The sequence below is a fragment of the Choloepus didactylus genome, chromosome 4, assembly GCF_015220235.1.
Source record: "Choloepus didactylus isolate mChoDid1 chromosome 4, mChoDid1.pri, whole genome shotgun sequence".
NCBI lineage: Eukaryota > Metazoa > Chordata > Mammalia > Pilosa > Megalonychidae > Choloepus > Choloepus didactylus.
Genome location: NC_051310.1, coordinates 91254942 through 91281555, shown reverse-complemented (window position 1 = coordinate 91281555; position 26614 = coordinate 91254942). Strand labels below are relative to the sequence as shown.

General features: G+C 49.9%; 1 protein-coding gene across 7 annotated transcripts in view; it reads left to right on the top strand.

Moving 5' to 3' along the window:
• Positions 1–26614, top strand: part of NTRK3 (neurotrophic receptor tyrosine kinase 3) — a 358606-nt gene that overhangs the window by 48827 nt on the left and 283165 nt on the right. For all 7 annotated transcript variants that reach the window (XM_037832995.1, XM_037832994.1, XM_037832990.1 and 4 more), the window contains 2 exons: positions 20720–20794; positions 21491–21562. In XM_037832995.1, the coding sequence (XP_037688923.1) occupies positions 20720–20794; positions 21491–21562 (147 nt within the window). The remainder of the gene's footprint in view (positions 1–20719; positions 20795–21490; positions 21563–26614) is intronic.

Below are 26614 nucleotides of genomic sequence, written 5' to 3'. Positions count from 1 at the left end.
ATAGGCAGCCGTTGCCACTGAATACCTCTTCTTTCGGCTGTATATCCCATGGCACCCTCCATGTCTGCGGGTGGGAGCAGGACCCTGTTGACTCCCTTGTGCATGGCTGGGAGAGGGGTTTGGACAGGTTCAAATAAGGTAAGGGGGGTCGTGGAAGACCTCTCCTCAGCCTGTGTGCCCTCCATCCCCAAACTACCCAGAACCCATCTCCTGCAGTGAGGGCTGCCATTTTATCATTTGGGGTCCAGCTGACCCTTGAGAGGGCTGACCCTGCAGTCACCAGGCCTGGGCCTAGTATAGCCATCATACAGAAGGACTGGATGTGTCTAAATCACCTCTTGGTGCTCAGGAACCTGAGGGCTTTTGGCTAGGTGGCTTCCTGTACCCCTAGGAGGACTTTGCCAGAGTTTGTATCTATGGAAGGTCAGAGCCTCCTGAGAAGTCCATGGCAGAGCAGGTAATGAGTGTAATTCCATGTAAGATCATTACTCTGCGGTGGTCTGGAACCCCCATAGAAGTTTGGACGAATGTTTGCCAGAGTGACCCAAAGGCCTGTGGGGTGATAGGTGGGAGGGTCTGAGAGCCCAGACCCCCACTGGCAGATCTGGGTGCTGGGCTTGTCTTGTCTTGCTGCTGCTCATGTGTTTTCTCAGGCCAGAGAGGTCCTGCCCCCCACTTCTCACCCCACACAGACACCAAGGCATAGGCCTCCGATTGGAACTTGAATCTCTTGTCTTCACCCCATGTAGAGAACCAAATGCCAAGCCTAGCAGTAGGGGGAGAAAACCACTTTTAATGACTGTCGATTGTTTTCTTCTTTACTCCCCAGTTTCATGGTGCTGCTGGAAATGTGTATTTCCCTGGTGGGAGGGTGAGGGGAGGGTATGGCTCAGACTTTAAAATTTGCTTTTCATTAAACATTGAGTCTAGAAATGCATAGTCTCTTCCATCTTTTCCCCTCCCTTTCCCCTCCCTTCCCATCATGGTGGAGCCCAATGGGGCAAACTGGGATTGGCCCAGCTGTAATGGTCTTGGGCCTCGTCACTCAGTCACACAGGTAGCTCACCCTGCTGGAAATGACACCTGCTGAATGTGCCAGGGCAGAGGGCTGTGCCGACAGGTAGCAGGCCTGCAGGGATCATCCAGCAAATGAGTACAGCCTTGCTCCTCATCCACCTGCAGCTCTGGATACTGAAATGGAGAGGACATATGGTTCTTGTGTATTCCCACTAGTCACACCTAGATATAACCGACAAGTTCATTTGAAAAGAAGTTTTCAGCACATCCTATGGTGCGAGTAGGGAGCAAAGAGGGGGCCTTCCCGAGGGGAGAGAAGATGTGCCCACAAAAAAGCTCCAGCTCTGAGCAGAGCATGATAAGGGCTCAAAGAGAATCTTGGGCCAGGATGGGGTGATCAAGGGAAGACGTTGCAGAGTGAGTGGCATTAAGAATGGACAAATAATGATCATAATATCATTCTCGTACATTTCTCTTATGTGTTAGAGTTTTGTATGGTTTTTCTTATATACTGTAGTTTGGTCATCTCAATAATTGTGTGAACCAGACAGAGCATTTTTAGAAGATATTGGAAGAGGGGTATGCTGGAGGGAGAGAAAGTACAAGGAACATAGAGAAACCCAGATGGTAGAAAGGAAAACAGGTAGATTAAGAGCAATTGCTTCAGAACCCAACTGAGCAGGGTTTGCTCTGTGCTCCCCATTCCTGGCTGTGTGACATTTGGGAAGGTCCCCCTATGTCTCATAAGCTCGGCCTTCATCTCCAAACAAGAATGATAAAACCTATCTATTAGGGCAACGGTGGGATTGGAATGAGATTATGTAAGTGCCAAGCCTGATACAGTAAGAGATTAACAGTGGTAACTATTTGTTCTTTTAAATTGATTGTTGGGTCTGAGTCACATAATATGTGAAGTAGCAGGAAGGGCAGACATGGGACCCTGTGTCTAGCAGCTGGTTGGCAAGAAGGTATCTTTGTTCGGGACCCCCTAGAAACAGACCTTGAAAATAATACTCAAGCGCAAGTAGTTTATTTGGGAAGTAATACCAGGAAACACAAGTTGGGGAGTGGGAAAGGAAGCCAGAAGAGGTGTGTTTTCCAACCCAGCAACCACCACGGACATTTTGAGCCTAATCCCTTGGTAGAGCAAAGGCCTCAGGATCATCCCAGGGGAGGGGGTGTGGGACCTGGGATATGTGTCCCCATCACCCCCAGGAGGGCTGCCCCCTCTCACTTGGCCAGCCCTGGGGAGAGCTCTCAGGGGAAGAGACAGAGATTCTGGCCATTGGAGTCAGCAGGGAGCACTGGACTGGGAAAGTCCCAGGGGTCCCATGGGGCACACATGGTGTCTCCGCCGGCCCCTGCCTGACCATATTTTTCTGCTAGCAATCTGCACATTTATTTCCTAGGGAATCAGCAGTGCTCCCCACCGACCTTTTTTTATACCCCTTTTGGGTTTTGGCCTTGTCCATTCTAGGCTCTGAAAAACAGGTCCATGGGACCTGCTCAGCTACGTGGGGCTGCAGATTGGTATCACACTGCAAATGTGCATGCTCTCATAGTGCTGTGGGTTCAATTCTTTCCCACTCAGAAAATGACATGTTCAAACCCTAACCCCCGAATGTAGCCTTATTTGGAAATAGGGTTGCTGCTGATGTAATCAAGTTAAGATGAGGTCATGCTGGCTTAGGGTGAGCCCTAAATCCAATAGGACGGGTGCCCTTAGAAGAAGAGGGGGACTTGGACACAGGCCCAGAGGCAGAGGGGAAACCATCCGGGGAAGATGGAGACAGAGACTGGAGCGATGCTGTCACCAGCCAAGGAATGCCTGGGACCCCCAGAAGCTAGGAAGGGGCAAGGAAGGACTCTTCCCTGGGACCTTCTGAGGGAGTGTGGCTCTGTCGACACCTTGATTTCAGACTTCTGGCCTCCAAAACTGTGAGAGGATACGTTTTCTGTTGTTTTAAGCTACACAGTTTGTGGTCCTAAGTTAAGGCAGCCCTAGAAAACTAAGACACCGGGTAGCATCCTCCTCTCCAGGGAAAGCTCTGTACACAGCTGCAAAAGTGGAGAGGAGGGGGCTGGACCAGCGATGGGAGGTGCCCCGGGGGATTCGGACAGGGACAGGTGCATGGCTGAGCTGAAGATGAGCATGGAGCACGGATACATTTATCCCTGTCCTCCTAACAACTGTCCAGAGGAGATGGCTGAGCACGGGATGGCTTTCCGAAACCCTGACTCACTCTTTGGGTTCTTTGAAGCTCCTTCTGCTTTAGAGAATGGGGCATTCTGTCAGTTGCTGCCAACTATGATTTCAGACTGCACAAATCAGCCGGCTGGGAGAGGAGCCGTTTATCCCAAACATGGAGATGAATGACTGAAGGGAAAGGCAGGGAGAGAAAGCCAAGGATGTGGGGGAGATGTCAGATGGGAGCAGGGTTGGAGGACACCCAACCAGTCTGCTGAAATGCAAGGTTGAGGAGAAGAAAAGCTTCCCTCCTGCCTCTCCAGCCAGGGTTAGATTAATTACGAGAGCTCCTAGAAGGAAAGAAATGGAGAGCAAGAGGAGGGCTCCCGCAGGCTTTAGGCAGCAGCAGTCAATTGGTGAAAAGCCATTAAAGGGTGTTTGGGAATGCTGATCTGTGGACCCCTGGCCCTTTTAGATGCAAGTAGATTTGCAGATTTAAGCACTGGTCTAGTCTTTTCGGGAATCCAGACAGAACTCATAGATGTGTGCTATCTTTTACAAAGAAAGGAGGGAGGGAATAGAAGAGAGGTAGGGTCACTTAGAGCACCATTCACATTTATTTCATAAAGCTGCCATCGATAAGAAGAGCTTTGTATGCTCTATGCAAATGTTTATTCCAGTGGCATAAAAGGAACCCATTAGAAGCAGCTCCAGTGGAGTTTGGTACTGTCCCTCCTTAGCAAGCAGGCTGGTTCCACTGAGAAAAGCACACCATCATGGTATCCTGGCCTTGCGTTCTAAAGGGGTGGCATCCCCCAACAATGGCTAACATTACACAGGTTTAAGTAGGGGCAAGAGCAGAGACTCGATGTCATGTTTTCCTTAGCAGACTGGCCAAAGCCAGCGTTTAGTTCAGATGGCCGAGAGTGTCTTCCTTGGGAGCCCTGTACCCATGTAGCATCTGAGAAGTGCTCAGGAAGTGAGGGTTTGGTACCACACACAGTTTCCCCAGGGTCTGAGCTGAATACTCCTGGGTGGATTTTCACCTTAGCAAATGCACAGGCAAGTCCCACAGCGGTCTGAGCTTTGTGTTCTTGAATGGCATGAGTGGTCCCTGCATGCCCTCATACAGCCTTAGGCCCAGGGACCCATTGGTGGTGTTTTTAACACTCATGAAGGGCAGCTCTTAAGCATTTGAATTTCCAGTGGCGTAGTGGTGAGGATGCCAAGGGAAATGAACACAGGTGTTCGGCTGGTCCCCAGAGGTCTAGCCAGGATTCCAATTCCAACCATCATGGTGGGATGGGGGAGTGAGGCAGGAGTCTGATCTGGGCTTGTGTGGCTAACTGTGGGATCTCGTATGGTGGATCCAGGTGGTGAAACTTGTTAGTGGAAAATTGATAGTGCTGTGATTCCAAGGGTTAGATGGGGGTCCACACGGTTTGAAACTGGTCCCTAGATGACAGCAAAGCAGTAATGAGAATGTATGAGCAGAACCTGGATCCACCCACTAGGTAAGACAGGCTGACAGGTTGCTGGCTGGGTGGTTGTCAGGGCCCCATCATGTGGCTAGGCCTTGGGCCAGACTCACTGGCTCGTTGAAGCAGCCAGTCAAGACTGGGCTAGAGACGCTGTCATGGGGATGAGGGGCTCCCAGTGGGCATGGAGAGAGGGCTGCGGCTGGCTGGTCTCTGTAGGGACACCAGACACTGGGCTGAGGCAGCTGGTGCAGAGTTAGGTGCTTTATAAATGAATGGATGAGTTGAGTTGTTGGCACAGCCTGCTGCTGGGTTTTGGCCTGGCTGGATCAACCTGACGCGGGCTCGGGAGGTGCTTCACATGGAAGGCTGGGTGGGGCTGGTGCCACTGAGGAGCGGCTTCAGGCCCTCAAATCTCTCCTCATCTCAGTATCCACTGGTCTGGGATTCACTTAGTCGTCAGAGGTGACCATCTGTGTTCAGTAGCGCCGCTTGTTTATTTGGCTGCTACCCTGTGCCCACCCAGCCGTGCGCTCTGTGCTTCTCTTCAACACATTGTGAGAGAGGAGAGCTGACCAGGGTACAGCGGGAAAATCCCCAGTGCTTCCTGGCTTGGACTCCCCTGTCCAGGGTGTAGTGTTTTCCTTGTGCTTACTCACTGGGCTCCACTGCTCTTTCCTCCTGGGTGAGAGAGTCCAGGCTGTCCTGCCTGGTGGACTCCATTTTGGGAGCCTGCTGTGGGGGTCCTCATTGACAGGCACCTTGGTTCCTTGACTGAACCCCAGCATTTTGGGGCATCGAGAAGCAGAATGCATGCAAGGGTGGTATTCTTGTTGCTAAAGCTGCTGAAGTGCAGTATACCAGAAACTGGTTGGCTTTTACTAAATGGGTATTTATTACTTTACAAGCTTACAGTTCTGAGGCTGTGGAAATGTCCAAATTAAGGCATTGATGGGCGATGCTTTCTCCCCAAAGACTGGCTACCAGCAGTCTTGGACTCCTCTGTCACATGGCAAGGGAAAGAGGAGTATCTGCTGGTCTCTGTTTTCTTTCAGGCTTCATTGCTTTCAGCTTCCAGCTTCCATGGCTTTCTCTCTGAGCTTCTATGTCTTTCTGTGTTCTGTGTCTTTCTTTCTCTTTGCCTTTCATCTTTTTATAAAGGACTCCCTTAAGAGGATTAAGACCCACCTGGGGCATGCCTCAGATGAAATAAAATCAACAAAAGATCCCACCCACAGTAGGTCTACAACCACAGGAATGGATTAGCTTTAAGAACATGATCTTCTGGGGTCCATAAAGCCTCCAAACCATCACAGGTGGGGATCAAAGGCTGGGTTTCCCAAGACATTTTCCCCAGGTGTTGGAATCTGAGGCCAAGCACCATCTTCTAATAGCCCTATAATGAATGTTCATCTCCAGTGGACATGTTTGACCAACTTCTCCAACAGGGCTCTGGTTAGTGTACTTGCCATATTCTCCTTTCCTTTCCCAATGTGGCGCTCCCCAGATGGTGCCTTAGGCCTCCCTTCCCTGGTTTTGATGGTTCCTTCCAGGATATTACATGCTCTTGCCCGACGGTGAAGCTGACAGCTTGGGCAAGGAGAATTCCTGCAGCATCAGGCCTCAGTCATGGAGTGCTGTCTAGGACCCAGGTGTCTCACTTGGCGCTGGGGATGCTGAGATAAAATATGACAGAGTTCCTGCCCCCAAGGATCTCAAAGTCTTGTGTGAGAGATGGGCAGGTCCAAGAGGACAAGACAATATAATGTGTGTCCTGTGCAAAGTGTGGATTCTGTTCAGACCTGATACCCAACCAGCCCACACCTGTTAAGGCCGAGAAGTTGTTGAAATATTGAAATAATTCTGTAGTGGTGGGTGGGTAGCAGTGGCCGCTTCACCAGTGACCTTCCCAAAGTCCCATAACTGAGAGTCATTGCCTGGCTCAGGAGGAAGCCCTGGGACCTTGGCTCATGGAGCCTGTTTTGTTCTGAGGTGATGCTCTCTCAGCTGTTGCCTAGTTCCAATACCAGCCTGATTTTGTGACAGTGCAGCAGAGGGGCTCATGATCTAGAAAGAGGGGCTCAAGGAAGGCCCTCAGAAGGAGGTGACTCCTGAGCTGAGCTTTGGGGGTGAGAGTGTGCCAGTGAGCATCTCTCCTTGGCTCGGTGCTTTGTGCTTTTCTGGCCCTTGACATTGACCCTGAGCCCTGCCTCGGACCCCAGAGAGCTGTTCTCTAAATGCAGGATGGAGATTAGATGGTACCAGTTTCAAGGAGAAGCTGCTGGAAATCGCTGTGGGGTCTGAACACTCGCTGAGCGCAGAATCGAACAGAGGGCGAGAGGAGGGTGAACAAAATATAGAATGCAGCAGCAGTCTTTGTTGTCAAGGAATTTATGCTCTCGTGAGGGAAGCTGGGCAAATAATACCTAGACACACAGATGATGGGATCACACACGTACATCAGCAGCCACACAGAAATAATTCTGCAGTAATTGGAAGGGTGAGGTTGGGATCACTGGTTGGCTGCGATTGGGTGATGAGGGTTTGATCAAAGCTTAGTGGAGGGAGGAAGATACAGAGAGATTTGGAACCTCAGAAGGAGATGTTCGGGTGCACAAATGCTCACTGAGGACCTCGGGGCTGGCAGGGAGAGGAGGAGGGAGGGAAGCAGATCTGGGTGGCAAGGGCTTTGTTTGGCTGAATGTAAGTGCAGGCTGGGTCCTAACAGGAGCAGGAAGCAGTGGGTAGATATGGGGCAGAGGTGGCTGGGGGCGGGGGTGTCTCAGCGCAACACTTGTGTCACAGACTTAGCCACGAAGCTACAAGCAGGGTTGCTCTCCTGGCCATGGTGTTCCCAGTTCCTAACCTTAATCCCCGCCTATTTCAATGGCTTCTTTTCTTTCTGGAGGGTAGAAGAACCATTCACTGAATCCCAGCCTGTTTCAGGCACTGTGCTGGGTCCTTTCTAAAGACAATTTTAATTCAGCTTTAGGATGCATCTGTGAGGTCAGCAGTACTATCCCCATTTTATAGATGGGGAACCCAAGGCCATGGGAGATTTACCAGCTAGGAAGTGACAGGCTAGAGATTCAAACCACTCCAAAGCCCATTATTTTTTTCCAAAATAACTGTTTCCAAAAGTCCAGAGGAGAACCATGGAGGGGAAGGCAGAACGATGCCTGGCAGACTGACTTTCTGTTGATTTAACATGAGCACACTCCCTGGAGTGGCTTGATTATTTTATTTTCTATGAAGAAGGAATATAGGGCCACAAAAGCTATTCCTGCAGGGCCCACTAACAATGCCCTTTCCCTCTCAACTTCAACCTGGATTGGAGCCTTAGGGAAGCATTTAAATAGGTTGCATTGGACCCACAGAGAAGAGAATAAATTGCTTCTGTCCTCAAGGGGTATGTGTGACTCTTTTCACAACCCCTTTTCCTCAGTTACAGATTTCCCTGCAGGCTTCAGGCTTCCTAACAGAAGTTTTAGTGTGGGGTGAGAGGCATTTGACAGCCATTGGGAGGGTCTTGAGCCTATGAGGGACACCTTCAAAGTCATTTTTGAGAAAGTGGAGTCTAGAGCAGGTTAGAAAACAAAAGCTGGAAGCTGAAAGTTCTGCTTAGAGCCAGTTGGATTTGTCTAGTCATGAGGGTCGCTTAGCGTAGAGACTGTGGAAATGAAAAGATAGGGAAACTACTAGAAGAACCAGGGAAGAGGGATTGGTAAGGCTTGACTCTAAGGGAGAGAGATCAAAAGTCTCTTGGATGGATCCAGATAATGGATGACTGCAATTCTGTCTCTCCGGTACTTTGCCCATGGCAGACATCCTTAATCGATCACAGCTCTTTTTCCTGCTCAACCACAGACTCCTAAATACAGCAATCTGGGTAGCTCTTGCCAGCCCACTGGCATTGTACATAAGGTGATGTCGACTTGCTGTCCTTGCTCTTAAGTTTCCAGTCAGGAGGACTCAGTGGAGGTGGTTTGGGAGACTTCCGGAGCTAAGAGCAAGCTGTTCTGTTTGTATCTGTTAGGTGTAGAGGAGAAGGCATATTGTGAGAACAAGAACCCCAGGACAGAGGAGAGGTTAGACGTCAAGGGTGGAGCCATGGAACTGGAATTAAACTCTAATTAGGCAGTAATTGAAGTCATGTGAAGAAAGATGCCTTCCTGGAGAGTATGTGAGGAAAAGAACAGACTGTTTATTGCCAGACAGAAGAAAACTGCTCATTTTGCTGAAGCAAGGGAGAGAAGAGCTCACAAGAGGGAAACCTGAATTTCTCTCACTGGGTGGGGAGAGAGAGAGAGCATCTCTCCAGCCCCCCTGAATGGAACCCTTTGGAACCTTCAGGGGGTCCAGGGCTGGTTTCCTTACAGATACAAGGGCTAAGCCAGTGTTTCTTCCATGCCTGCATCTTCAGAGGAGCCGGCTGCAGGCTGCCCTGCTCGCAGCCTCCCACGCCACATCTCTCTCCTGCCGAGCCTGCCTCCCTCCTCCCTCAGTGACTTCTCTTTCCTCTCTGTAGTTGGTCATATCCCGGCTTACTGTGCAGAGAGGAGAGACCCGGGCCGCACAAAGGCGATCTTGCCTTGCTGGTGGTTACCTTGACTAATCACTCTGACATTCCCGGCATAATTATTCCCGCAGAGCCAAGGACTCCCTTTCCTCCCGGTGACCTGGAATTACCCTCTAACAATGGAAATGCCCCCGAGCCCTGGAGCGACTTGTCCCGTGTTAACTCTGAGGCAGTGTTGCAGTGAGGAAATCTACCCTCTTAATAGGGGAAAATATTGCCCTCGTAAGTCTTCATGCAACGCACTTGAGCTTAATGCTCACTTACCAATTCGGCTTTATAACTTCCATATTGAGTGAATTAAGTCCTCCATGCGGGTAGTTATTAAAGAAGTGATAAGTGGTTTATAATTCATTAAAGGGTGGCCTGGCCGTTTCATATTTTCCTAAGGAAATTGGCCACCCGAAGGGCAGCACTCTCAGGACCCCTGGGGGCAAACTGCTCTTAGCACAGAGCAACTGCTTCCTCTCTTGGACTGTTTCCAAGCCAGCTGCTTGGTTCTGCACCCAGCGCGGCTCTTGCTCTGACTTTCTCATGCAAGGCCCTATGGGGAGAGAGGGTCACAGTCAGTGTTTTTCTCTCTCTCAGCTTCAGGCTGTCCCTGCTCTGGATCAAAGGACTTCTCTTTCTCTCCTGGCTCAGAGCTGAGACGTCTAGTAGGGATGGAAGGTTTTATCATCACTGAGTCTTGACTCTCACTCTTAGACAGGAGAGGATGGGTTCCCAGGGCCCCCAGGGCTGCTGACCCCTCTCCCCACCCCAGGGCTACAACTTGCTTCTTCATGCTTTAGTCTCATCAAATGTTTGGAGAAAGTGCTGTCCCCTATCAAGACCCATAGCCTCTTGATGAGTTGCCACAAGGGCTCAGGGTTCTGCAGAGGGACAGTCATTTATCCATTCATTCACTTAAATTTTCAACTGTGTACCAGGAACTGGGTCAAGTGTTGTGGCTACAGTAGTGAGCAAAATAGACACATTGCCTGCCCTTATGGAGCTTGCATTCTGTTAGGGGAGAGACACAATAAACAAACACATAAGTGAGCCAATTATAGATTTTGACAAATGATATAAGGGAAATATGGAGAGTGGTATTTCTCAATCTCAGCACTATGGACATATTGGACTGGGTAATTTTCTGCTGGGTGGGGAATTGCATCCTGTGACTGTTGGATGTTTAGGAGCATCCCCGGCCTCCACCCACCAGGAGCCAATAGCACTGCCCCAGTTGTGACGATGAAACATATCTCCAGACCTTGCCACATGCCTCCTGGGGGGCAGCCTTGGTCCCTTGGTTGAGAACCACTGATGTAGGGGAGGTTCTAGAGAATGACTTCAGCTAAGTTGGTCAGGGAAGGCTCTTGAGGGGGTGACACGTAAGGAGAATCCAGAATCTGACATCTCAGGCAGAGGAAAACCCAAGCACAAGAGCCTGAGAGAAGGGAGGGAGCGTGGTGTTCTGGAGAACAGAAAGGAGGCCAGTGGGGCTGAAGCCGAGTGAACGAGGGTGAGGTTTGTTTGAGCTGAGGAGGGAGAGACCTGAGCCGGGTCATATAGGGCCCTGATGTGGGGAAGACTCTGAATTTCATTCCAAGTGTGGGAGAAGCCATTGGAGGTTCTTTTGGGGGATGGGTGGGGGGGGGGAAGGGAGCATGATCAGATTAATGTTATAAAAACTTCATTCAGGCTTCTGTGGGGGCGGACAGATTGTCTTGTGGCTGGAGTGGAAGCAGGAAGCAGTGGCCTTTGGGAGAGGAGACAGTTGTCTTGAGCCAGGTGATGATAAAAGAGATGGTGAGAAGTGGACCGAGTTGATAGCTCTTTCTTCGAGGTAGACTTGCTGGTGGCTTGGACATTAGGAGGGGAGGGAAAGGTGGTAATCAAGGATGGAGTTTGGTTTGGACAACTGGGTAATACTGGTGTTATTTACTGAAATGGAGACTGCTCAGTGGGAAGAAAGCAAGGGTTTGTTCTAGAATACCAGGAAAGAGCCTGGAACTCAGGGGAGTCTGTCTAGAGACACAAATTTGGGCACTATCAGCACATAAATGGTATTCAGAGCTGGGCACTGGGTGAGATCACCATGGCAGGTGGGGAGCAGGGAGGGGACCCAGGGTGAGGCCTCGGAGACTCCAACATTTAGAGATAAGGCAAAGAATCTGTTACAGCAAAGGAGACTTAGAAGGAATAGCCAGGGAGTAGAAAGAAACCCAGAAGAGAGTGGTGTCAAGGAAGCCAAAGAGAAAAGAATGTTTCCAGAGGGAGAGAATGGCTAACTAGGTAAATGCTGCCGAGAAGTGGGTAATTGGATGGCAGAAAAAGGCCTCTTAGATTTGCTAACGTAGAAGTCACTGGTGACCTTGACAATGTGGTTTCAGTAGAGTGGTGGGGGCAGAAGACAAATTGTGATAAAGAATCAAAGGAAGGTGGGGATGTGGGGACTGGGAGCATAGACAATTCTTTTAAAGATATTTGCCATAAAAGGATGTAGAAACATGTGGTAGCAGTTGGAGCAGGACATAGAGTAAAGGAGATTTCTTGTTTTAAAGTCTTGCTTTCCTAGACCGTGTTTGTATGATGATGGAAAAATCTAGTGCTACGGAGAAGAGAGGGGAAACAAAATGAACAGTGTCCTTGAGAAGTCCTTGAGAAGGCAAGAGGGCTTCAAGTTCCACGTGGGGAGCTGATAGAGTCTGAAAGGCTTCAGTTCAGCTGTTGACTCACATTGGAGGGGAGTGGGGGGGTTCGTTCATTCATTCATTCACTTAGATGTCCCTGAGCATTTGTGTGACATTGGGAATCCAAACTCCAGGTCACTGCCCTCGGAAAACTCATGCTGTGATGAAGGAAAGATGGAGAAGACATGACAGGGTGCTGGGGGCATTCCTGTCCCCCCCATGCTTGGCCGGCGGGGGCCCTGCCCTCTTCCCCACTGCTGACCAGCGGTAGGGAACAATCAGACCTGAGGCTCGGGTCCTGGCAGACAGCTGTGCATGTGGGACCCGCCTCCGTGTTGTGGACCTGCCCTGCAGGGATTTCCCCAGGATGGTTGACCCTGGTGGAATGTTGAGTGATGAGCCACGTTCCTCATTAGAGACCAAGTTCAAGGGGCCCCCAGGGTCTGGCCGGGGCTCTTGGCCCCTGAGGAGGGCAGGGCGTGGTCCAGGCGGGTGCTGAGCCTCGAGAGCCTCTGGCGGTGAGCTGGGGCATCACTCCCTGGCCTGTGCTTATCCTGGGGTGACTGCCCCTGTTTGAGCTTCTGGTAGTGAATAAGTGGTGAATAAGACAGATATGATTCCTGTTCTCACGCATTATCCTTCTAGTGTAGAGACCCTGACAACAGATGTTTAATCGAATAATTCAATAAGATCATTATGGATGGTCATAAGTGCTGTGGAGGACACAGACGAGGGCGTGTGCCAGAGAGTTTCTGGAGAAGGGGGTGGGCTGCTAGCCTAGGAGGGTCAGGGCAGGCTTTCCTGAGAAGGTGATTATTGTGCTGAGAACTGAGGGATTAAAAGGAGCTGGGGACGGGTGTTTCTTGTAGAGGCTCCGGTTGGGAATAAGCCTGGACAGTGTGGTGAGAGCCCAGAGAAACAAGGCGGCGTGTTGGGAGAAGAAGCTGTGGAGGTAGACAGTGGCCAGCTCATGCAGGGCCTTGGGGGCCACGACGTGGTGTTTGGGTTTCATTGCAAGAGCGACAGGAAGCCATTAGAGGGTTTTAAGCAGGGGAAGGTGTGATCTCCCTGGAGTAGAGGCTGTTGGAGGAGAAGAGTGAAATCGGGGAGGCCAGTTAGGAGGCGATTGTCATCTCCAGGCTGGAAGTGTTGGTAACTTAGGGAACTGATGTTGTGTGGGCGTGTGGGGGTCTCCAGCCCAAGCCAGCACCCAGGCAGCAGCAGCGGAAACTGGGGAGACCCTGACAGATTGGCGAGGGGTAGGGCAGGCTGGTTACAGGCTGAGATTAGAGCAGAGCAGTCCCTGACTATCTGCTATCTGAGGGAATCTTGCTCCTGGGTGTTTACTGCCTCTTATTAGGGGGGGTGGCAGAGAGGCTGTGCCTTTGATCTTTCTCTTCTGTTGGGAGATGCAGCATCTCAGCACCTGATGAGCACAGGTGTGTGCACAAACGTTCCCTATTTCCGGCACGCGCTTTGGAATTGATCAGGAAGCTGACACAGATGCTGCCGTCTCCCATCTGTTCACTGCATGGTCTGAATGTTCCTTTCTGCGGTCCCCTGGGGGTCCCAGATGCGGAGCTGGTTCACCCTGGTCCTTGGCATGCAGCTGCTTGTAGAGCTGGCTGTGTGCTGACATACTGGCATGTGGGTTGCCAGCCCATGCCCACCCCCAGGGCTTTTGTGTCTGGCTCCCCAGGCATCTAGTAACCCCCTTAACAGATGCCAAGGGAGGGAGAGCTGGGTGGCTTGGCTGGCGCGATCCGGTGCAGCTCCCCCCCAGCCCCCAGCCCCCTTGGTGCCTGAGCACGTGGAGCCGTTGCTCCAGACGGCTTGTTTATAATGCTAAACATATCAGATAATTGAAAGCTAATGCTTCTGTCTGGATCACTAGACATAATATGCCTGGGTAACAAATCAATTTCCTCATTGCCCTACAAGGCTTTGAAGTCAAGTGCCCAGTGCATTCTTGTGTGTGTGTGCGTGCACAGGTGCACCCGTGTGTGCATGTATACGTGTGTGCACGTGTGTGTGTGTGCATATGTTGCTGCTCCAGCACTGCATTGCTAGGAAATGGAATTCTGGGCTGGTTTACCCCAGGCCCCCAAACCTCCACCTCCATTAGGGCCTCCCTCTCAGCACAGGATTCAGGTGAGAAGGTGCTGGGAGCCTCGGGGAACCGTCTGGATGGAAGGGACATCTGTGCACTGCCTTGTTGTTATCAGAGGCTCTTGATAACATGAAAACATGGAGGAAACACCAGTTCCAATTTCTTCCTGCTGGGAAGTACCTCCAGGAATGGATACACCGAACATAATACTAGTGGGATACACTTGGGTACCAACAGGTAAATGCGAATTATGACCACGCCTTCAGGAATGCTTCACTTATCTGGCAACCTCAGTTATCAAGAAAGCAGATGAGAAATAAGAAGGAAAACAAGGGCAAATAACTCTCTTTCTGTGTGTGTAGGTGTGTCTGAATTTCTTCATATCCCCCTAGATCCTTGTTCAGATTCTGTTTGCTCTTAACACACAATTCCAATAAAGTAATGGAACTAGCTATTTATTTTTTGTTCTAGTTCTCTCAATCAGCACTGGTTTGAGGACGAATGCATCTTCTCAACCAGACAGGGGCATGGTGTTTTGATCCTTGTTACACCTAGGAGGAAACTGACCACCAGAGAGGCTGAGTAACTTTCCCAAGGCTGTTCAGCTTCCAAGTGCCAAAGTGGGAGTCGTCTCCAGGTCAGCCCACCTCCAGGGTGTCAGCTCTTAACTGCCGTGCTCCAAAAGGCCACTCTGCAGACTGGGCCTGGCACATCAGTGGGGAGGAGGGTCCCTGGTGGCCAGAGGTGATGGCCCACAGCCTGATAAAACCATTAAAAATGGACACAATGACCATTAGAGTTCAAAATTCATATCGGGTGAGGGCCATTTTGGGTAGTGATGCAAGTTCTGTATACTTCAAGAGCCTCTGAGGGTGTTGCTGTGTTGTAGCCAGGCAGACACTTTAGGTTTGTCGTTATGATCGAAGGTCATTAAGAAAATGTTAAATCGTGTTCTGTCCTCTCTGCTTAAAAGGCAAGGAAGTGTGTAATGCATTGTAGGGGAAGAAAGAAACATCCAGCAAGGAAGTTGAAAATGCAAAGGTTTTGCATTTAAATTTAGTTGTCTGGAAAATTTGGTTATGAAGAACAGCTCATTAATAGCAGTGAGAAGTCATAATGAAAATAACAGCAATCTGACGGCAAGGGAGGAGAGAGAAAGGACTGGAAAAATGAGGCAATACTGGGCCTGCCATACCTAAAGAAAGTCAGCCATGCCCTTGACTTGCCGGCTGCCCACATGACCAGGGGACGCTCTGCCAGGCGGAAGGATAACTTGCTTCTCTCATAGGTGTCCCAATTGCCTCTTAAATCCCCTGGATTTGGATGGAGGTGGATGTCTCAGGGTTCTAGTGTCTTCTGTGTATGGGGCTTAAATATTGAAGGTATAAACAGCTCCTTAAACATATATACATGACATGTTTTAAATTACAATACAGACCCTTCTCCCCACACCATGTGTATCTGTGTCCTCTTCCCGTATCATCTAATTTGTAGATGCTTGGAGATTGCCAGTTCATTTCCATATTGGCACGAGCAAAACAGAAGGAGAAAGAGAACATTATGGTACAAAAATATAATCTAATTTCGTCTAGCACACAGGATTTTTGTATTCCGTATGGGTGTATCAATTAATATTTAATTTACGCCCTGCTTCATTCCAAAAATGGGTGTCTGTGGTTTGGGCGTATCTGTTCCAGGACTCGGTGTTGCTACTGTGAATAATCGAGTGTGACTTTGTCACTGACAGTTTTTCTAATACTTCTAAAGAGACCCTGAGTAGAGGTCACCTGGCTCCGTCCCACCCAAGCCCACCTGAGAGGACTGCGGAGGTGCTCTTTGATTATGGGGAGCCACTTTCACCGTGCTGAGCTTTTCTGAGCTGCACCCCTAACCGGGACCTGGCGGTCAATGTGGTCATGCATTATTCCCCACTTCCTTCCTCTCTGGAAAAGTTTTGCACATTAGCTCTTGGAACAGACTGGGTGGTGTCAAGGAAGGGCAGTGGCGAGCGGATAAGGACAGGGCATTGAGCTGACTTTCTGTATGGGGTGTTTCTCCTTTCCGTGGATTAAAGAGGTCTTAGAAATGCAGGGGAGATGCTTTCAAGTTGGGCAGGGAAGGGGAAAGGCGACTGGGCCGCCAATGGCCACTGGCGCATTCATGAGAAGAGACCATTGTGTTGCTTCTGGAATGTTTGGCTTGGCTTGAGGCATGGTCCAGTGGGCCAAAGAGCCCCTCGTTTCCTTTCAAGTGGTGCCTTTGACTTGAGAGGGTCCTGGGACCCATGGCTTTCAATTTTCTCCTCTCACTTGAACCCAGTGACCTAGAAGCAAGATTTTTTGCTTTGGCCTGGGGTTCTTTAGTGTTTGCTGCAAAGTAGTCATTTTCAAAATTGTTCTTATTGTTGTTTTAAGCCATGGAACTCTTTCTTCAAAGGCAAGCTTAGGCAGAAGCCGTATATAATAAAGTGGGGTTCGTCAACTTTGGCACTGCTGACATTTTGGATTGAATGGTTCTTTGTTGTGGGGGGCTGTCCTGTGCCTTGTAGGATGCTTGGCAGCATCCCTGGCCTCTGATTGAAGCAGGGACATATAGATTGAGATTGAGGCTGCAGGTCTCTGTGAGGGCCAGCCACTGCCTTGCATCCTGTGCACAAGCAGATGAATGCAGAATCATGTGTTCTCACTGGCCTGTGCATCTGCATTGCTCTGAGTTACTCCCCCCTCCTGCAGCAGGGGTGGGTTTGTGAGATGTCACTGCAGGGGGAGGCTGGTCCAGCCTGTGGTCCTGGTACAGGGTGACCAGAGACTGCCCTGCCCAGGACTCAAGTGCCTGACCTTGCTTTAAAAAATTATAGTTATTGTTTTTCAAATTACGAAATAAATGCTCAGTAAAGACAATCTGGACAATAGGGAAGAGCACAGAGAAGGAGAAGCCATGTGTAATCCTACAAGGCAGAGGTAACCACTGTTCACAGTGAACCAAAACCCCACCAAACCTGCTTTCATACTGTGTCTTAGTAGGGTTATTCCTACAGAGCCTGCCTTTCCCTCTTAGACCCGTGGCCTCCCTAATAGCCAGCGGAGTTACCATAACTGAGCCCCTGGTCTGGTACCAAGTGGTGAGTCACGGGAAAGCTTGGCAGGTGCCCTGCCGATGTCCTCTGCCAGTGTCAGGGCTGCACCTTAACCGTCCTGCACTTGCCCCATCACTGGCCACCCATGCGTTCCTTGAACCAGTTTGTAATTTCTACTTGTGCCGTTTCCCTGGAGGTCATGAATGACAGATTTACTACCCCTCCATCCTTCCACGTTTCTTTCTTTCTTTTTTTTTTAATCAACGATTGCTTAGTAATGACAACTTCCAACCATTTTTAGCTTGAAAATGTCTGAGAATAGACTGCTCAGCCTTTGGAAGGCACAGGGGAAAACTCATCCTGGCGGCTCACACTTCCTGCGGGCTAATTGCGTGCCAGGTTCTGCCGTGAGGGCTTTTAAAGGAAGTCATTTAATCCTCACCATGTTCTTATGAGGGAAGAGTTTTATTATCCCCATTTATCAGATGAGGAAACTGAGGCACAGGCAGTTGATGTAACCTCGACCAGGTCACGCAGGTCGAGGTAGAGATGGGCCAGGACGTGTGTCCGGGGAGTCTGTCTCTAGACCAGGAGCCAGCAGTATTTTTCTGCAAAGGGCCAGAAAGTAAATATTTCAGGCTTTGTGGGCTGTACTGACTCTGCTGCCACTACTCAGCTCTGTTGTCATAGCAAGAGAACAGCCATAGATAATTTATAAATGGATAGGTATGGACTCTGAAATTTGAATTTCATTTAATTGCATGGGCCACGAAATACGATTTTTCTTTTGATTTTTAAAAATGACTAAACCCATTCTTAGCTCTTGGGTTGTCCAAAAACAGGCAGTGGGCTGGATTTGACCTACAGGCTCTGGTTTGCAGACTCCTGCTCTGGAGCCCCACCTCCTAACCACACCAATTGCACTGTGGCTGCAAAAATGCTGTTCCCCAATTTAGAAAATCTCAGACCCAAAAGAGGAAGGAAGGGTTGTTATTCTTTTTTACTCAAGGATCCCTTACCCCAAGGAGTTCATTCATTTCCCTGTCTTATTTCAGTGTGTGTTTATGTTGAGGGAGGGTCGATTTGTGGGCATAAGGACATTAGGGCTGAGAAGGGGAAAGTTTTAGAACGCCATAATGGTTGGCATGTAAGAAAAACACATTTCTGGAATTCTTATGTGTGCTGAGAAAAATGTTTTCGTTTATTTAGAGCAATTGGTTTTTAGCACTTGGGAGCAGATCGCTGTATGAGGCTAGGCTGTCTTGAATGAATGGCACTCCCCAGTTACTACTTGGTAATTTACATGGACCGAGGGCTCAGGGAATACATCGGGGGATCCATCGGCCCAGGTAGCTCTGCTCCTTCCGGCCTCCCTTTTCATCTGACGTGGAGCCAGACCAAACAAATTGGGCTGGGGCCATGACGCTTCCAGGGCAAAGACTTTGGAATTGGAATTCTGTACCACCTGGCCACCTGCTTCTCGTCCTCAGCAGACACCAGTATCTCTGGCGCCTCAGCAGGGGCTCTGAGAGAATGCTGCACAAAGTGGGCTGTCAGTATACCTTGTCACCCTGCTGCCTTCCTGGCTCCGGCTCGACTTGGTGGCAGATGGCAGAGCCATGGGAGTGGTGGGCCAGGGGTGGGATGTCTGGACAAGGGGCTGTCACATTTCTGGCCTGAGTGTGCCCTCGGTTGCTTGGCCCCAGGGTGAGCTGCCACTGTGCTGCATGCCTCACTAAGTGGGCACTAGAGTGCATGGGCACCAGAAAATCAGATCCCAGGAGGGAAGAGGTGGGCAAAGGAAGGCCTTGTCCTGAGGCCCTGTGGTGCTCTCTGGGATAGCTGTGGCACGGCATCCGTGGATGGCTATCTTTCACACAGCTTTACAGCTGAGGAGGGCTTTGGGTAGCAATTGCCTAATGGGACCCAAAAAGCAATAATGGGGGGTGTTTGTCCCTTGTATCAAAATAACTAACAGAAACCAAACCTATGCCCTTGACAAGTATTCCCACTCCAACCCAACTTTTGAGTTTTTTTTGTTTTGATTGGAATTTATCCATTGAATGAATTAACACTGGTTTGGTTCTGTGGATAAAAAGCTCTGGTTAACAGTGATTTATAGCTTTGGTTAATAAATCTGAGCAGATGAATTAATTATTACTAAATAAATGCTTTGTGCTTGCTAGACAAAAACCTCCTTAAAACATGAGGTCCTTGGGGGAATGTTCTAAAAGGAGATCTTCGTGATGAAAAGGGAAGAAACTGCTGATCTAAGTGCAACCCTCTGCCTTTGCAAATGAAGACAACAGTGGCCTAGAGAGGATCAGACACTTGCCCAGTCACCGGCTACTTAAGTCCCAGAGATGAAGCTAGATTTGGCTCTCAGATACCAATCTCACATTTCCCCATTGATACACAGTGCTCCCTGGTTCTTAGGTGGTCCCCTGCTCCTCTGGAGTGAGCTCTGCCACATCAAGCAGTTGGTTCTCTTAAGCTCCAGGATGGACTGGACCATGGTCTGACCCAACAGGGGCTCTTGCTCTCTGGGCCATAGTGGGGGACGGCGGGGAGCAGTCCCCAGCCTGAGGTGGGATTTCCCTGCCCAGAAGCTCTACCCACTGGCAATGCTGGAGAGACCTCACCTCCCGGCTTTTGCTGTGTCATTGGTATTTTTGTATTATCTTCAGGAACTAAGACAAAGATCTTGTCCTTAGGAGACTCTAAAAAGGAAAAGGAAAGAGAGGGAACAGAGGGAAACTGAGTCACGAAGACTTAGTCTCTAAAGATTGCAGACTTTCTAGAGAGGAGGGAAGACGTTAAATGCCACCCATGGGCCAGGCGCTTTGGGTCAGTGAGTCCACCTGGCCCTCACCACATCACCACAACCCCATTGGGCAGATGGTGCGGAGCCCGGCACGCAGTGGGGGAAACTGAGGCTCAGAGGTTCTTGTTGATTTGTTGGGAGGCCTGGCTTGCATTTGGCCAACCCAGGATTCAAGCCCAGCCCTTTCTGGTTTAACCCCAGAGTCTCTCCTGTTGCCCCGTGTCTTAGTTTGCTAATGCTGGAGAATGCAAAACACCAGAGATGGATAGGCTTTTATAAAATGGGGATTTATTTCACTACACAATTACAGTCTTAAGGCCACAAAGCATCCAAGGTAACACATCAGCAATCGGGTAACCTCACCGGAGGATGGCCAATGGCCTCCGGAAAACCTCTGTTAGCTAGGAAAGCAGCTGGCATCTGCTCCAAAGCTCCGGCCTCAAAATGGCTTTCTCCCAGGACGTTCCTCTCTAGCAAGCTTGCTCCTCTTCAAAACATCACTCCCAGCTGCACTCCCTTTCCTCTTTGAGTCAGCTCATTTATATAGCTCCACTGATCAAGGCCCACCCCGAATGGGCGGGGCCACGCCTCCATGGGAACATCTCATCAAAATTGTCTCCGACAGCTGGGTGGGGCACACTCCAAGCAAATCTAACCAACACCAAAACTTCTGCCCCACACAAGACCACAAAGATAATGGCATTTGGGGGACACAATACATTCAAACTGGCACACCCCGAGTTGACCTAAACCCTTGCCTCTTCCTCCCCTGCAGACACATAGAGAACTGGCGCAGCCTGCACACGCTCAACGCTGTGGACATGGAGCTCTACACGGGACTCCAGAAGCTGTGAGTGCACACGGTCCCGGGAGAGGCCTCCTTGGCCAGGGGCTGGGGGTGTTGCCTGGGGTCTTCTAGGGCTGGGTGTTGGGCATAGCAAGGCTGCTGCCTGCCCTTCCCCTCTATGGTTCCTGTCTTTAGGTAGAAGTGGCATCACCCACTTAGGGGTGTTGGGGGCTTCAAAAGCTATCTCTTCACACCCCTGCATTTTAGCTTATCCCTGAGAAGAAAGGGGGTTGTGTAAAGTCACACCCCATAGTGAGGATTTTAAGGCAGGATCTGAACCCAGGTCCCAGGCTGATGGTCCCCTAGAGAATAAGTTTTCCAGCCACCTCCTCCTCTGGACTTAAGTGCTACTGGCCATGGGTGTTCTGGGTGGGGAGCAGGGAGGAGGCACAGGAGGAGCTGTGCCCTGCCGTCATTATGTACTTGAGCTGGGATCCCCATGCTGGCTCACCTGCCAGCATATTTCCCCAAACCTGCCAGCTTACATCCTGGGTCCTCACCCAGGTCCCCATGGGGTGTGTACCCAGATTCTTCCCACTGAGCACCCACCAGTAGGACCACCCAGTGATGGCTGGAGATGAAGATATACAGATGACCCCTAGCAGTCCTGGCCTTGGCCTGACCGTTGTCAGCCTCAAGCCAGAGCAAATGTCCCTGTGCCTCTTGGGCTCTGCTGACCCTCTTTTCCTGTCTGTTCAGGACCATTAAGAACTCAGGACTTCGGAGCATCCAGCCCAGAGCCTTTGCCAAGAACCCCCACTTGCGCTATATGTGAGTAGAGCTGGGTCCTGGGCTGCAGGGGGTGGGTGTTTGGAGTGGGGGGCAGGGGGCAGGGAGGGAGTCCTCACAGGAAGCCAGAGCCTTGAGTTCTAGGCCTGACTTTGTTGCTGTTTGCCCTTGGGCAAGTCCCTCAACATCTCTGGGCCTCAGATTTTCCTCTTAAAATGAGGATTTTGGATTTGATGATCTCTAAGGTTCACTTCAAGAGGAAAAATCTAGGACCAGAGCTTAGAGGGAGGGTCTCCTGATGCACATGTTTGCTCACTTTTCACGATGAAATTTGCAATTTTATAAATGATGGGAAATTCCACTGATACATGATACAAATACTTCTGAGACCATTTGTGGGTCCTTAAGTGTGTGTACATGTATGTGTGTGTGGGGGGGATGGGGGCTGTAAAACAGGGCCAGACCAAGCACTATGCCTATATAGATTCTGGTTCAGTGGAGAAGAGCTCAGAGAAGTGGAAGCACCTGTAGAAGGTCACACAGGTTTGTTTAGGTCAAGCTGGATGCCACATGGCTATGGGTGGAGATTTCTGTCAGTGTGGGCCTCCTTCACTCACCCCTCCCCTCTCCCCAGCTTACCATGTCTGATGGTGGAATGACCTCCTCAGATTGGCTCTGGCTAGACCCAGTGGGGGTAGAATCACCAGAGCTTGATGCTTCCTCTCTGAGCCCAGGTCTGGGCTGAGAGGTCCTGGGGTTCACTGTGAGGGCTGCCATTGCCCGGGGAGGGATGGCCCTGCTTAGGCTGAACAATCAGGGGAAATGCCAACCCATTGCCCCCAGAAGGCAGAAGCTCTTCTGAATCAACTCTTTTAGGATGGTGCAACCTTGGACAACCATGGGGCATGCTCCAAAGGGCAGAGATTCCTCAGGAGCCAGGTGGTGGTGGTGGTGGGGTCTACTGCATCTTGGGAGACATGTGGAAGGATGGTGTGCAGACAAGGCTTCACCCTTGGCTACTTGAGAGTCTTACTGGCAGAGGCACCTTGCATTTGATAGTGGATGGGCAGCATGTCTGGATGGGGATCTCAGATGAAGAGGCAGAGCAGACAAGGGAAGCCATTGGCAAGTGGAGGGCAGGGGGTGGGGGTGGGGGTGGGGAAAGGGTTGAGATTCCGGAGAATCACTGGGGGAGTTGCCTCTCTTCTGGGGGATCCAGACCTCACCCCCAGGGCCCTGTATGTTTTCCTAAGCACAAAGTGAGTGCTCAAAAAATATTTGTTTATCAATTATGGCTACCCCTGCTTTGTACTCAACTTTCTTTCCTGCCTCTGGAAATAGAAAGCTCTGTGGCCTTTGCTCAGGACCAGATTTGTTAGCAATGGGGGACTGAGGCCTCCCTTCCAATTGTCTTGTTTAGCTGTTGCCCTCTAGCCTAGCTTTAGCCCCTGTGGTGGCATCCTTGTGACATCTGGTCTTTCCAGCTGGTGGCATGGTGGGGACAAGAGGAGGCCCTTGGCTTAGATGTTCCAGGTGTTTATTTTATTGGGGCTTCGAGTTTTGCTCTAAAACATCCCAGGAAAAGAGGTCTTCAGCATCCGAGAAATCTCCGTTTTCATACTGACTTGAACAAGGCTCAGAAAGCCAAATGCCCACATGTCCTTCTGAAGGGGGGCATCCTGTAAGCAGTTCCAGCTGACTGCTGCCCTGTGGCAATGAGGCCCAGTGTTGCCAAGCTTGCCGTTTTTTCAAGAAGAGCTGGAAATCCAGTGGAACCTCTCAAGTTTTAATGTTGGCAACTAAAACCAAAACAAAATCCTTCAACTCAGAGGCCAAACACAACCTCTCCATGTGTGGCATGTGGCATATGGCACGTGGAGGGCCAGTTAGTGGTCTAGAGTCATATTTGTGGGTGGGAAGCCATCGATGTGGGGGAAGCTCATCTCTTTTGAGGATAGGGGCTGGGTGCTCATGCCCCAGAGCCTCATAGGGGATTGTGTCACTTACAGCATTCAGGGATGTCGAGAGGGCTCTGGGACCCATCATGCTTCTACCAGCCACAGAAGTGGGAGTGGAAGGGCATCTCGGGGGATAGGGGCCTCTGAAGTGAGCTGTACCAGAACATGCTATACCTTAAGGACCCCCAGAAGAGGGGCGTGACCCAGTGTCTCTTTTGGGATGATCTGGGGTCAGCTGGGTGGTGGCAGTGACAGGTCATGGGGCTTTGCAAGATTCCCAAGACTTTGGAGGCAGGGAGGCCCATGCCTGGCTGGAGCAGGGCCCAGCAATGCCAATGGCCTGCCCGTGACCTTGGGCTCTGTTTTCTCCTGGCCGTATTGGAGCTCTTACCCAGTACTTGCTTTTGACTATAAGGGCATCAGTAGTCCACCCCACCATGGGGAAAACGGTCCCCACCTTAGCCTGGCTGCCCATTGGGGCTGAGTTGGGATCCTGATCTTGGTGGGAGAAGGATGGTACCCGGTCAAGGGGCTCTGATAGGTGCAGGGGGGCTTCCAGAGGAGCCTGGCTATGCAGGGAGGGAGCCAGGAGGATGAGGTGTAGGGACTAGCTTCAATGATGGGGTTTTATTTATTCGCTTTTCCCATTTATACAGACACACCCCACATCCCAACTGAGTCCATTTCCCAGCAGCTCCGGGACATTTTCTCCTGGCAAATGGGCCAGGTTTCTCTTCTCTCTCACAACATCTTCTATTTCTGTCCTCTAAATGCATTTACAAGTTTTCAGGCCCCAGCTGAGCAATCACAAGATGATCACTTACTCCAACACTAATTGCCCAGCCCTGACTTGGTGGCTTTTTTTTGGACGATGGCTGAGAAGTCTTTTCTTCTCCCCGTATACAGAATAAGAAGCAGGAAGTGAAATCACTGCCCAGTGTACAGATGTCAAACCTTCCGATTGGTTTAACTGTCCCCCACCCCTAAGCTGCCCTTACGTCAGTCAGTGTAATTCTTCCTGATGCCAGAAAAAGAAACAACGATGTTAAGGCCAAATTGTCTGCCTCAAGGAAGGCTGCAGATCAGGACTCTAGAGGCCCACTTCAAGGTTTACGAGTGATTTGCCATCTCCTTTTGACTGCTTTCTCTACCTTTTATGGAATGTGAAAAATAGGGTGTGGGTTAATATCCATTATGGAAAATCTTTCTTTTGAGAGACTGGAATATTCTTGACACCTGTATGCCTCTCCTGATCCCAAGGATTTGGGGAAGCCAAACTGGAGCAGATGCTTGCTCATCTGGAAAACTGAACGTGGCTTGTTCCCTGAGCCCACTGAGCTCCATCTCTGCAGCTGGCTCATCTCTCCCTTCAGGGAGCTTGTTTGCTCTAGTGGGTTCATACACAGACCCAGTCTCCACGGTTGGGGTCCCCAGAAGTAGGGTAATGCTCACACTTGCCGATGAACTGCATGGACAGTTGATATGAACTATGAACTGTCCTGCTACCTCGTTTCCTCTGTAGAGCACCTCACCCTTTGCAGAGTGCTCCCCCATTCATGCTCACATTTAGTTCTCATAACCATCCTGAAGTGGGGTCGGCAGCCTCGTCTACAGCCCAGGAGACAGATCCATAGAGTGTCTAATATATAAGAGCTTTACTAGAATTGCATCTAAGTCTTCCGATTCTCTTTCAAGGAGTCTTCCCACTATACCTCCTGGGCCAGAAGTGGCAATGTTTCTTCCCTGAAGTAATTGAAAAAAATTGCTAAAATGTTTAGAAAGTGGCATAAAAATGCTGGTATCATAAGAGATGAGGGAAAGGCTAATATTGTTTGTGAACTTACTGTGTGTCAAGGATTGTGTTTGATACTTTTCCAAGTACAATCTCCCTTTCTCCTCCCAGGAACTATGAATTAGTGCTCCTCTGTTTCCATTGCGTAGATGACAATGTTGAGGCTCTGAAGGCATAACCAATCTTCCCAAGGTCACAGAGTCAGTTAGTGGCACGGCTGGGATTTGAACTCTGATCCCTCTGATGCTGAAGTCTACACACTTTCCTTTATCCTAGGAACATTTTGCCTCTCTCTCCAGTTTTTATGACAAGAACTCCTTGGGGGTGGGGAGGGGGGAGGTTGGTCTTTAAAATTTTTCTAGAGAACTTCTATTTCCCCTGGTAATATAGCACAATCCATCCTTAAAGAGCTCCATTTGGTTTCTTTTCCTATTCAGGTCAAGTCCTATAACAAGAGTTATAGTACAACCTGAATATCTCTATTACAGAAGATTTCTAAGCATTAGCCCATGGCCCACTTATTTCCAAGAATATTTAGTGTAAGATTGCAGCAAGCAAAAAGAATTTACTTAATCCCTTAGGATTGGTTGTGGACGGATCTCCCTTGTGCTGAGTTTCTTGTTCTTTCCCAGAAAGCTCTGGACTCCAGACTGTGTTATTTCTCTCTCTGTCATAAGCAAATGTGCACTGGACCTTCAGGTGGGAGAGCCGACCCAGAGCTGACCCATCCGGGAGCGTGATGGGGTGGGGAGGCGAGGGTGGGTGTGCAGGGGGGAGGAGAAAAACGATGCCCCCTCGGCTTTGTGCTCAGGGAGTTTTGCATTCCATCCCAATGACTGCGTCCTAATTTGAGCGTGATTATGTCAGCTGTCTCTGTGTTATGGTCACAAGAAGAGAAAGTCAGCCCTACTGAGCAGGTAGCAAAAGAGGACATGGCCAGAGTTGCTATTCTGTCAGAACCCTAGAAGAATAGGTGGATGTTTCTCTTAAGATTGTTGAGTGAAAACACAGTGAGGGATTGTAAATCACTAAACATTTTTTCTCCTTGAAGTAACTCCCTATTCTGGGTTCTGAGACAATATGCAGATACCATATTAGTAAAGTTGCCTCTGCCTGCCCCTTACCTCTGCACTGAAACTTTTCTCTGAGTCCAAAAGGGATTGAAAACCAGCACACTTGCCCCCTCGTTGTTTCTCCACATGTGCCCCCCTCCTTGGGGCCTTCAGACATTGAAGCCTGGGTTGCTAACCCTTAGGAGAATGGACTTTGGAGAAGGAGAGACTTGGCTTCACTCATAGATCTTCTTTATCTTGCTGACCTCAGAGCAGCTACAAAACTGCTGTC